The sequence below is a fragment of the Juglans regia genome, chromosome 9 (genome assembly GCF_001411555.2).
Source record: "Juglans regia cultivar Chandler chromosome 9, Walnut 2.0, whole genome shotgun sequence".
Lineage (NCBI taxonomy): Eukaryota > Viridiplantae > Streptophyta > Magnoliopsida > Fagales > Juglandaceae > Juglans > Juglans regia.
Window position 1 is genome coordinate 3,206,200 of NC_049909.1, and position 12,912 is coordinate 3,219,111.

General features: G+C 29.6%; 1 protein-coding gene across 2 annotated transcripts; it reads left to right on the forward strand.

Moving 5' to 3' along the window:
* The first annotated feature begins 460 nt into the window (after window positions 1-460).
* On the forward strand, window positions 461-8,978 carry LOC108983140 (PLASMODESMATA CALLOSE-BINDING PROTEIN 3-like). 2 transcript variants are annotated; one of them, XM_035693759.1, is made up of 4 exons: window positions 461-623; window positions 920-1,159; window positions 1,308-1,341; window positions 8,362-8,978. In XM_035693759.1, the coding sequence occupies exons 1-4, from the start codon at window positions 572-574 to the stop codon at window positions 8,606-8,608; spliced, it is 573 nt and encodes a 190-aa protein (XP_035549652.1). In that variant the 5' UTR covers window positions 461-571; the 3' UTR covers window positions 8,609-8,978. The 2 variants fall into 2 exon arrangements, with proteins under 2 accessions (XP_035549652.1, XP_035549653.1); XM_035693760.1 differs by having other exon boundaries at window positions 465-623; window positions 8,370-8,606.
* The last annotated feature ends 3,934 nt before the right edge of the window (window positions 8,979-12,912 follow it).

A 12,912-nucleotide genomic window follows, 5' to 3' on the forward strand; every position in this document is an offset into this window, starting at 1 on the left:
TGCTTTAAATTTATTTGAACCGATTCCATGATATCCATCATTAATGGAGGAGATTATGAGATTTTATATTGAATGATGAATGTGTGTGGTATATGCGATCTCCCACGAGAAAATAATTTTACTTTGGGATTGTATGGATTAAAAGAATCTCTCAATTCATCCTATTTAATTATTATAACTATTCGTAACTCTCATACAAAATATGATATAAACAATTTAATTTTTTTAAATTTTAAAATAAAAATAATAATTTATTTAATTTTTTATTTTTATCTCATCACATCTCATTTCTATCTCAATTTATTATCCAAATATTCTTATAATTCTAGTTAAGACTCCAATAAAATATGATTCACTTCGGTAAAATCAGCTGGTACCCGTGAAATATGTTACTGAAAACAGCGCGACACTGTGATCCCACGCTATACGCGTCTACATCACCTTGACATGTCTTTACGACATTTTCGTCTAGATATTTCTCCTTGTCCACTGCAGGCCTTTCCTCTCAAGACTCCATAACCGGACAGGCTTTGCCTCCGCTTCTATCCGATTAACTGTTCCTTGTCGAATCATGGCTGTCGCAGCTTTTCTAGTGCTCATCTTCGCCGTCACTGGCCATTCAAGTAAGCTTCTATCCGATTACCTGTGAATGCACCTAATAAATTCAATGTTTTGATAAAAGGTGGTCCATATTCGTTGCTAGAAATGGGCGCATAACTATATCCTGTTCCACACATAATGTTGGTGATCTACACCGTTTCGTATTCGTTATATGGAGCTTTAGACTGTTTTTCTAGATAAAATTTCTCTCTTTCAGTTTGTATATCTCTCATATGGGCTAAAATCTCTTCCTAGATGGCTGATCTGCTCTTCTTTTCTTTTCTTTTTGGGGGGTGTTTGGATTTTGGTAATTAATCAGGTGCTACATGGTGTATTTGCAAGAAGGGATTGAGTGACTCAGTCCTACAGAAGTCATTGGACTATGCGTGTGGAGCTGGGGCTGACTGTAAACCTATCCATCAAAATGGGGTGTGTTATCTACCCAACACTGTCCAGGATCATTGCTCTTATGCTGTTAATAGTTACTTCCAAAGAAAGGGTCAAGCTCAAGGGTCTTGTGATTTTGCTGGCACGGCAATCATTTCTACATCTGACCCCAGTAAGCACCTCCTAATAATTTGTCTGGACTCTCTCGCTCTCTTTCTTTTTGACACCACTCACCTAAGAAATAAAAGAAGAGAACTTAATTTGAACTCGAGGGAACTCAATATAGCTCTTGTTACATGCTTTCTATTCGTGATTTACAGGCCATTCTGGTTGTGCTTACCCTTCTAGTACCAGGTATACTTTTCCTTCCTTAAAAAATCGATAAGAGTTATAATTTGTTATTCCAAAACGCCCCCCTCCAAAAAAAAAAAATTTGTTAGGATGTGGTGGTGGGTCATTTATTAGGTGGGGTTTCATAAATGTCATAAGCAATTCAGAGACGCATTAGTGACCTATGCACCATAGGTTAAAAGAAGAGTAATTCTACGTATAACTGTAAAGTGCATAAACGTTATATAATCGTTTTGAAAATGAGTGAAATTCATTATTAAAAAATTAATTTTTTCATATAGATCTCATGTTTTATTCACTTTTGTCAAAACGATTACGCGGCGGTTACACAATTCACAATTACAAAGATATTTTCAAATAATAACAACTTGGTTTCCCATTATTGCCCATATAGCTAAAGAAGACCTTTTGCACTCAAGTTAAAACTTAGGATAAACTTGTCTGCATAACATTAACCAGTCCGAATTGTCTGGATTTCTACAATTGAGTTTTGTAGTGTTAAGATCAGTTGCTTGGTTTTAATTGCACAGAAATAACCCCCTACAGTTACTTTCAAGAGGTTTGTCGACATGTTTGTACACAAACTCTGTTATTGGAATTGGCAATTTTCACAGCCTTGCAACATTCCAACATGAACAAATTACACTAGCCTCTTCACAAACAAATTTTGGCTAATTCCAATCACAGAGTTTGTGGTGTTCAGAGCCTTGGATTATTCCAGCATAAACATTTATGCAGGTTCTGGGTTTGTTGTTGGCTTCTTTATTGATTTGGAGCATTTATCTGATTTATTACATTGTATAGTTTATGCTATAAACTGAGGTAGTACTGGAGATGCTTGTCACCATTATGGTTTGTTCATGGATTTCGCCTTGGATTCTAGATTAACAGAGCTTTTCATAAACAACTTCAGACACAACTGGCATAAACTCGACTTGAATAAAATTGTAGAATGGTTTAGTAAATGAGTTTAACTTGCATAAACTATAAACCATGTGAAAATATCTATATAAACTCAATTTTCACAGAACATAAAAAATAAAAAAATAAAAAGTGAAGCCATAAATTAAGACTAGAAAGCAACACAAAATTAAAAATAAAGCCCATAAAAATTTCTTAATAAAAAAAAATATTTATAGAACTTTAAGTTACATGAAAATATGAGAAATAAAAAGAAAATAAAATAAAATAGATTTTTGGCTTTTATTTAACCTTGTGTATCATTTTTTTAATTTTTTACTTTATTTATGATTGTTGTCTTTTAAATGGTTTTTTATTTTATTTTATAAACTACTCATATTTATTTTTTATTTTTTGGCACTTCAATTTATCTTTTGAATTAGTTGTAAGAAATATGACAAAGGCACTTTGTTGATATTATTTCTAATCTGGATGCAAAATGATAAAATAAAGAATGCAAGTAGTAATAAGATAAAGGAGCCATGCTATAGCTCATCATTATCTTTTCACTATTAAATAATTAAAGACCTTGTTGTGCTAGCTTATAAATTAATTATTTAATGTCATATCATGAGATGTTGAGAGGATGATAGTAAAATAAATGATAAATATAATTTTTTATAAAAGAAATATCTAAAACTAAGTTTCTTTAATAAAAAAATCTATTTATAATCATTCTTTTCATCCTCCTCTCGATATCTTTCAATATGGCATTAAATGATAGGTGTATAAGTTGAAATATAACAAATATTTTTCTATCATTAAGTGTAACATTATGGGATGATGCAATCATTAAGTGTAACATTATGGGATGATGAAATCATTAAGCGTAACATTATGGAATAATGAAATGATGATAATAAAATTAATGATGTAAAAAAAAAGTCGAAAAATTTGTTGAACTTGATCGGATCAAACCGAGTCCGGTTTGTAGCCATTCTGGTCTGTACATGTATATATATTTTTAATATTTTATATTATATATAATGTTTTATGTTATATTATATATATTATACTCTAAATTTGTAATTAATATAATATAAAATTTTAATCATATTATCCAAATCTATTAATCTTATAACATAAAATAAATATAATATTTGATATAAGTTAGACGTGACTACTTATACCATACTAGTATAATTAAATACTAATTATACTATTTTAATCTTATTATTCAAGTCTATTAATTTCACTGATAAGTTAGACAATATTTATACTATACTAGAATGATTAGACATTAATAAATTAGTAATTGTTAATAATAAATTCTAAGAATTAAGTGTAGTGTTGAAAAAGTTATAATACTAAAGTTATGTAGTGCCACACGTGTAAACAGTAAACTGGTAAAATTGGATTGGATCGAAATCGAAAAAATTGAAAGTTCCAGTTTCAGTGATGAATCGGTCCATGTTGGTATTTAAATTTTTAAAATTGATGTATACCAGTTCAATTTTAAAATTTATCTAAATCTGAACCAAATCCAATCGGAATGGTAGGTAATATTTTATTTTTTTTACTTTTTTATTTTTTTGCTTTGCTGCCTTTTGAGATTCCCTTGTACTTTATTTTTCTTGGTGGAATAGTTTATAAACATACTCTTTTTTGGTATTTTGAATAGGAAAGTTCAAAGTTTTGCTATATATTTAAGAGTCGAGCTACTCTGCCGTCCAAAATAACTAACTCAAGTTGACCGTCCAACACATTTAAAATCACTTCATTAATCACAAAGTACAAAAAAAAAAAAAAAAAGTTGTCAAGCGATCAACTTGAGCTGTAAATTTGGGAGGTAAAGTAGTTTTTTCATCTATACGACCTGTTCGAGATTGCGTTGGGAGTTTTAAAAAATATTTATATAGTCTTAAAAACTCTTTAATTGAAAAATTATGTTGTTTGATTACATACTAAAAAAAATTTTAATGTCAAATATGCTAAAAGCTAGGATTGAGGAGAAATATCAATTTTATGATTTTTTTCAAATGTGTTTTTCTAGATAATATGGAACGTAATTCAAATTTTAAAAGATTGTCAATGGACAGAAATATCCATATAAGTTTAAAATAATTTTCATTTCTAACATAGAAAATATTTTTTTAATTTATTTTAAAATAAATGTAACATGTTTGAAAGTCCTTTAAATATATAGTTATCAAATAGTAATTAACTTTTTAGGCAAATAACATTTGAGGATAATGATCTTATTTTGAATAAAATATTATTAGAATATTATTTTTTAATATTATTTTTATTTTAAAATTTAAAAATATTGAATTGTTAGTTTGTATAACCAAATTAGACCTTAATGGCATGATGATTGTGCCCTAGATTTGACCGTTTGTGTAATTTTATTTTTTAGTAATATCTTTTTTAATAATTAAAGAAATAAATATTAATAAATTTATGTATTTTTTTCTTTTTAAAAAATATTTGAAAAAAAATATAAAAAAATATAATTACACTTCTCGTTCAAAATGACACAATCTTCGGTGCTGCATTGTCTTTCAAGATTTATGAAAAATAATACTTCGTCCACTCATTGTTATTCAGGAAAATTATTAGTTAAATATTTTAATTTTTTTTACTTTATAATTAAAAAAATTATTAATAATAATAAATTATATATTTTTAATTTTCTTTATAATTTAAGATGTTAAAAAATATATGAAAAAAAATACACTAGCAAACGCGGCCAGGCCCGCCAGCAGTGCTCAAAATTTATAGGTGCGCTGGTCAAAGACGAAAACAACTATACTATATGAGAAATGCCGGTATGCATTTTTATTTTGCTATCTCTTTCGACTGTCTATTTTTTTTTTTTAATTTTTTTTTTAATAATTAAGTAATTGATTATTAATGAATTGATATTTTTATTTTTTAAAAATATTTAAATATGTTTAAAAAATATTTGAAATTAAAAATTAAAAAAAAATACAAATTACACTGGCGGAACACGGTATGGGCATATCAGGCGGTAAGTAGATATATATTTAGGAAAATGCTAGATCTGGAGCTCCCGGATTTAGTAAGTGTATTTCTACGTGTATTTTTAAATTTTTTTTATTTAAATTTTTTTCATAATTTTAAATATTTTAAAAAATAAAAAGAAATCATAATATTATTAAAAAGATATTTTTTTAATCATAAAATAAAATAAAAAATTTTATAATTTTTTTTAATAATTTGTTTTTACTTTTTTATTAAAAAAATATTTTTTTAATAATATTTTAAATTTATTTCTTTTTTAAAATATTAAAAAATTTATATAAAAAATAACTTGAAAAAAATATATATATAAAACAATTATACACCCAGCAGCAGAGCCGGCAGGACTGTAGCATTGACCACGTATTTAAGTGAAGGAAAATACTAGAGCTCCTGTTGGGAGTTTCTGTTGGAGTTTTAGTATATTTTATTACGTGTATTTGTTAGTTCTTTTTTATATAAATTTTTTAAATATTTTTAAAAAATAAAAATATATATATAATATTATTAAATAATATTTTTTTAATAATAAAGTAAAATAAAAAATATTTTTTTATGATTTTTTATTTTATTTCGTGATTAAATAAGTATTTTTTAATAATTTTTTTTATTTTTTAATTAAGAAAATATTTTTAATGATATTTTAAATTTATTTTATTTTTTAAAAATATTAAAAAGATTTATATAAAAAATAATTTAAAAAAATATATGTAAATATATGCCACAGCTCCTACATAAAGTCTCCAGCGCGTACTTCGCTGTAGCATGATCCTTCAGTGAAAGGACAGAGCATGATGTCGAGAGAAAAGCTGCGGCCTTGGGAACAGAGGTTCAGGTGTGCAGCTAAACCTGTACGCATTAATTCTTAGAGAGGACTGTTAAAATAATTAAATAAAAAATAATATTGACTGACTATTTATTAAATTTATTTTATAATAAAAATAATTTTATAATTTTAAATTAATTTATAAAATTATTTTTATGTAATAATATTATTAAAAATTAATTTATTAATTATTTAATTAAAAAAAGTCTCGGTGGCCAAGCATTTCTCCCACTTGGATAGTGGGGCCGTGGGCCAACAACCTTGCCTGTTTACGTGTGACACGTGGACGGACAAAGTTTTTGACATTTGAGCCATTTTTTTTGGGGATTTCGATTTATTTTTCTTTTTTCTTTTCTATTGCAAAGTGCATTATTTATTTATATTAGGAGAAACTCTGACCCTATTTAGATTTTTCTTTAAAAAAAATCAAATTTCCAACAAAAGCTCTCATTTACGTTCTCACTCTCATTTACTGTCATAATATATGTGTATATATATACACACACTTCACGCATCATATGTGTTTTAATTTTTCATCAAGTTCACAAATTTCATTAGCCATGATTTGCGCAATGAAAAAAAAATGCTTCCTCATCTAAGAAAGCACATCTTCAACAAGTGTTTCTCCAAACGTATTTCTTCCGATATCATGATCTTCACACACACAAAAAATGCTCTAAAGTTTTCACAAAATCAGGAAAGTTTCTGTCGTTCAAACAAGATTGAAGATTGATATATATATATATATAAATTAATCCATAGGACAGTTTTACATACAACCTTTGTGCAAACAGTGTATCTGGGGAACATTGATATATTTATTTGAGTTACCATAAACTTTGCCAAGAGATCAAGATTTATGGATTAAAACTATATATAGGCTGTTTCTGCCATGGCCTTACTTCTATTTTAAAGGCAGTGAATGCTATTGGATACAGAACACTTCTGCATCAGCATTGGGTTGGGGTGTGTAAAAAATAGGAATTGCTTTCTATTTGAATTACCTCAATTAAATAGATCAACAAATTAATTTAATGAAAACCAGAACCTTTTATTTGGTGTTTCAATGTCTTAAGAGCAATGAGAAGAAACTAGTAATGTAGAATAACCCAATGCACCAATGTTCATCATAATTTTTTTGTAGATTATGGAAAACTCACTGCATTAGAGGATATCTCTTGAACGTTTTAAACTACATGGAGTAGTGGTTTTTGGTTGATTGAATAAAAGTTCCATATTGAACTAGAATGTCCCTTAATCGATCCACTCCAAAGGAAATTCATTTGCAAAAGGTTGAATTAATTTATCTTTTGACATCTGGTGAGTAGGGTTTTGACAAGCTGAATACTGTTCAATATTTGTTCTCATGAAATTTCTAAACGTGTGCTAGTACTTCAAGGGGTCAATATCATTGAAATGTAGTGTTCGAAATTGATCATTGGAAAGCTACACTTCATTGCATTCTTTTCTCTTTTCTATCATGTTTCCTATTTATTCATCTTGCATTCAAGAAATAGAGGTAATCAAAGCATTTTCCAACTTTAACGGAAGAATGAAGTATTTTTGCACCCAATAATTTTGTGAGAACTTGAAATCAAATTGTTTGGATTGTTATTTATTGATCACGTTGTCATATTATGCTTTTCTTCTCTCTCTCTCTCTCTCTCTCTCTCTCTCTCTCTCTCTCTCATTTTTATTTTTTATTCTGCTTTTCAAAAGTTAAAAGATTTGAGAATGAACTTATCAACAACAGAAGAAAAAAAAAAAAAGGCATGAGAATGAAAAACTTCCAAATTCTAAACTTTCCTTGTTTTTGTTTAGTAGCCTTGTGCTGATGAGAAGTCAATGCGTGTAAAGCTCATGTTTCCCACAAGGTGTAATACTTATTTTGTTGACATATAAATTGTTTAACATGGTTTTGCTTTATAAAATGAGGATAAAGTAGTTTATTCACTTTTAATGTAGAAGGCCAAGATGCATCAAGATTTTTACATTGAAACCATTTTCCATTTCAAAGTTGTTTGAAGATTAATAAAAAGGGATGGGCATTCTAATAAAATCAAGTAGACTGTTAAATTCTTGTAATATGAAAGCAGTAGAGAACTCTGAAATCCTGAACCAACTCAAGCTTCTGTATTTTACATTCTTCTATGATTTTAAAATCCACCCATGTTGCCAAAGATTCAAAGATGTAGTTGCTTATACATTTCTGGTTTTCAAGTTGGGTAAATCTTGGTTTTCTTTACTTAACTCAGCACTGCAGGCACCAGTACAACTCCAGTAACAACAACACCATCTACTACTACACCCAATTCTACCAGTACTACCACCAGTCCATACACAGCCACACCTTCCACTGGAGTGCTAGGAGGAGGGATTGGCACGAGCCCTTCTGGCATGAATACTGATTACAGCCATGGTGGGCTTAGACTGTTTGACACTTCTTTTTTCTCTTCATTTATGACCCTCTTGTTCACAGGCTTGATGTTTTGGTGGGGTTGAAGAGAAAAAGGAGCTAGCTTTGATGGTGGTGGGGCAGGATGGACTGAGATGATGCTGGATTTCAAGGTCTAGTCGTGGGTGGTATGCATGTGATTCTACTGTTGTTTTGTAGATATCGTCTGAAGACAGTTCTTCCAGGCTTTGTTTTTTTCTTCTTGCTTCTTGGTGTAAATGAGTCCTTTTGGAGGTATTGCGCTGTTGCTGATGGGACAATAGGAGTTGAGTTCTCTTTTTCTTTCTGCAACTATTCTGTTCTCCTTTTGTGCATCTAAAGGATTAGCAGTATATTAGTTTGATTAGAACTGGGCACCCCATGTTCCTAGTTAGTACTTGAGAACCCTGTTAACTATCAATATGATTGTTTAAAATACTATCTTGTTTGTTAGATCATTAGCAGTGAACTCAACAAACTTTTGTCAAAATTTGACTAGGAAATTCATTGTTATAAATTTAACTAGTTACTTTTCAACAACATCAAATAACATGTTCAACAAATCTATCATTATTCTATTAAAATATTGATTTTGAACTTTTTATTTATTTTAATTCTAATTGTAATTTGAATATTTATTCGTTATTAAAAAATTACACATTAATTTTCTAACGTTCATATTATTCCAACGGATAAAATTTTCTAACAATCTTTTTTTTTACAACAGTCATATTTTTGCAACTGATATATGGTTATATTAAAGTTTGTGGTTATATTAAGGTATCATTGCTCTTTACAGATATTCCGGATTGTTTAGCACCTAACTAAAGCAATACAAGTTGCTTTTGATCATGTTTTTTCTCATTTGTTTCTTTTGATAAGTTTTGAAAAGATTAAAAAAAAAATGGTTCATTCGGCAGACGTGACTTTTCAATGTTAATGGCAAATTGTGGACTAATCTCCTCATGTACGTAAAATAATTTTAAGCCACTGAACATACGCAGGAGAGAAGTGAGGTGAGAAGCAACGGGAAGTTAATTTTTTAATTCAAAAATAATATTTAGTCAATCCTTTGGGCTCAACAAATTTGGCAAGTAATATAATGTATGACTAAAATTATTGTTCATTTGTTGAGTCCATTATTGCACTTTATTTTGCACTTTAGATATTCTTTAGCTAAAATTTAACTTTGTTGAGCCCTCTACTAATGCTCTTATCCTGGACGCTAAGTTTTAAAGTGCATACCATTTACATATATCGAGTTTCTAAATCATCTTCTTTACACTCATCAACCCACCTCAACACTATTCTAATTACCTTAGGTTTGTACTATTTTATTGATTTTTTAATTTTATTATTCTCTTAATTATAGTACCAACATTTTTATTCACCCATTATGATCATTCACTTACCAATCACTTCTACTTATTATTTTAATGATCATTTGTAACATCCCATCCTTTTGAAGCTTGTAAAGCTAAAAGAACAGGATGATACTACCTTAAAACATTATACACTTTTACGCTATACATAAATGATTCTATAACATTTAATAAAGAAAATCATGGTTCTTGGTTAGAAATGAAATCTCTCAAATTACATTGTTTGGAAGTATTTTTAAATGAAAATAAAAATGTCATGTGTGAGAAATTCATTGAGAGTTGTAAAAATAAAATCAGAATCAAGCCTAGCCTCAACGTCGTTGTCATTTCCATAAATAGCATCTTCATCCACAACTTCCTCGTAAACATGTTCACCTTAGATCGGAAAAATATAAAAACAAAACTAAAACGAGTCAAATATTTGGTAAGTATCACATTATACAATAAACATAATAATGGTCTAGGGTTCTAGTTAACATTAACACTTGAGAAAACATTACCTTAAAGCATATATAAACATTTACCTAAAGTATTAAATAAACATTAATTCCTTAACGTCAAAGTAGTTATTATGCGATGGAAAGTGAAAGTTCAACGAGTCATGTCGTTTGAACATAGCACTAGACTCAAGACCCTCTTTTAAGGAAAGTCAGAGGACAAAGCATGTGGACCATGCTTGATAGTCTCTCTCTATCATCTTGCAGTATATGATAGGGAAGAATTAAAAAAAGTTTTTACCGTAAATCCAGAGTCAGAAACAACATCTGATAATCCCACCATATTTAAATGGTCTAGACGTGGAACGAGATCTCACTTTTGAGACTTCATTCACCAAAGAGCACTTGAAGTCAACTGTTTCAAGAAGCAAGGAGCAGAGTGGCTACGAGAGGATTTCCAAAGTAGAGAGATAGGTTAGCTTCTACGACAGTATGAAGAAATATGGGGTGAATATTGTGAGTAAGAGGCATTACATTATCTCTATAACTCCCCCCCCCAAATTTTACAAGCATGAACAAATATTTCTATTATTATGTCTATACCTATATTAACACACTGATTTCCAATGTTTTGAACATTTGAATGTGTTAACTAATTGTGACGTCCCCAACCTTCGCTTGGGATGGAACAGAGACTTGGAGTATTGGGACATACAACACAAGATTACATACCTCCATTCATTACAATTAATACGCAATGCATTCTAATATGCAACTAGGAATATGCAATAATCGCAGGAAATAAAGGTGATAAAAATAACTGATGCCAGAATAAACTAAAAATCCCAATGATTTATAAACCATAAATAGGTACTTCTTTACTTAAGAGGTCTACTTGAGTTTAACATAATGTGGGAGATAAAATCTCCATAAAACTGAATCTACATAATCAGACTAGCTCTTGGATATGCTCTATAGTATATAGAGTCATTGTTACGAAAGTTCAAATCAAGTCTAGTCTCCTTTCCAGATCGCACTCCTCCTCAACCATCTGAAACCAGCGGTTCATCATGCTCTTCGTATGTTGATCGTGACACAACTTCTACCATTCCATAGGGAACGGTAGTGGGACTACCATGGTGAGATTTCTTGAAATCTCATTAAGTTAAATAACCAACTTGCACAAAGATAAGATATGCATGATTAATGATAAACATGAGATGCATGTAATGATATGCAAAAAAAAAAAAAAATCCACATTTTGTTTCCTATCCAAATTCCTCAACATTTTTTGAAAAACTTTTATGCACATTTTCTTTCAGAGAACGTTTTTACTTCAACCATCAAAAAACATAATTTCATCATAATATTTCATCATTTTTGCAGTTCATAATTAATCATAACATTAACAACATAATGTATGGTATCGTCACAGTTTCCCATGTGCACTGTGGGTACCTACAGGTGATCATAGTACAACTCACGTTGAGATTATGTTGTCTGCAGACTCGTTCTCAATGCATTGAACATAACATCATAATATATACACTCACCAGCATTAGGTGTCATAACATTTGATTTCGTTTTGGCGTTCTTTAAAAAGAATTCATTCAAAACCCATTGATTGTTCTTCGTCAACCCAGAGGTTACCATTCTATTTTTACTCACTCTAGAATAGACATAGCAGTTTTACTAGAATAATTTTTCATCCCAGCCTTTGGGGTCATGACAAGAATTTTCAAGCTATGCTTAAAAAATATATTTTATGACATTTGCATATGTAGTGAGCTTTATGTGAAAATGACATTAATATGCAATATGCTAAAAGATGGTGAAAATTTAACATGTCATATAAGCAAGTAATCAAATACTCAATGTATCATATGATGTTTCATGCTCGAAATGGCATTTATAAAATAAATGTGGCGCTTATACAAGAATCATAAATAAATTATCTAAGAGTAAGTTAAAAGCTAAGTTACAAACTTCTCGAGTTTAGATAATCGAAATGTCTGTAATCAAAGTTATACTAGTGTTTCCAAGGCTCAGATCATTGTCTGCTCCAACAGGGAAGTCCTCCTGTTCGGTTGTCGCATGCGCCAGCTTGTCCATTTTCTTCACCCATTGTGATCATTCATCACCAATCACTTCTACTTATTATTTTAATGACCATTTGTAAGTTCCCATCTTTTTGAAGCTTGTAGAGCTAAAAGAATTAGATGATACTAACCTTAAAACATTATACTTTTACGCGACACGTAAATGATTCCATAACATTTAATAAAGAAAATCATGGCACTTTGTTAGAAATGGAATCTCTCAAATTACGTTGTTCGGAAGCATTTTTAAATGAAAATAAATTCATTGAAAGTTGTAAAAATAAAATCAGAATTACTTTCCTCGGAGCCTCAAACCTCAACGTCGTTGTCATTTCCCTAGATAGCATCTTCATCCACAACTTCCTCGTAGACATGCTCACCTTAGATGGAAAAAATATAAAAATAAAACTAAAATGGGTTGAATATTTAGTAAGAATCACATTATACAGTAAAC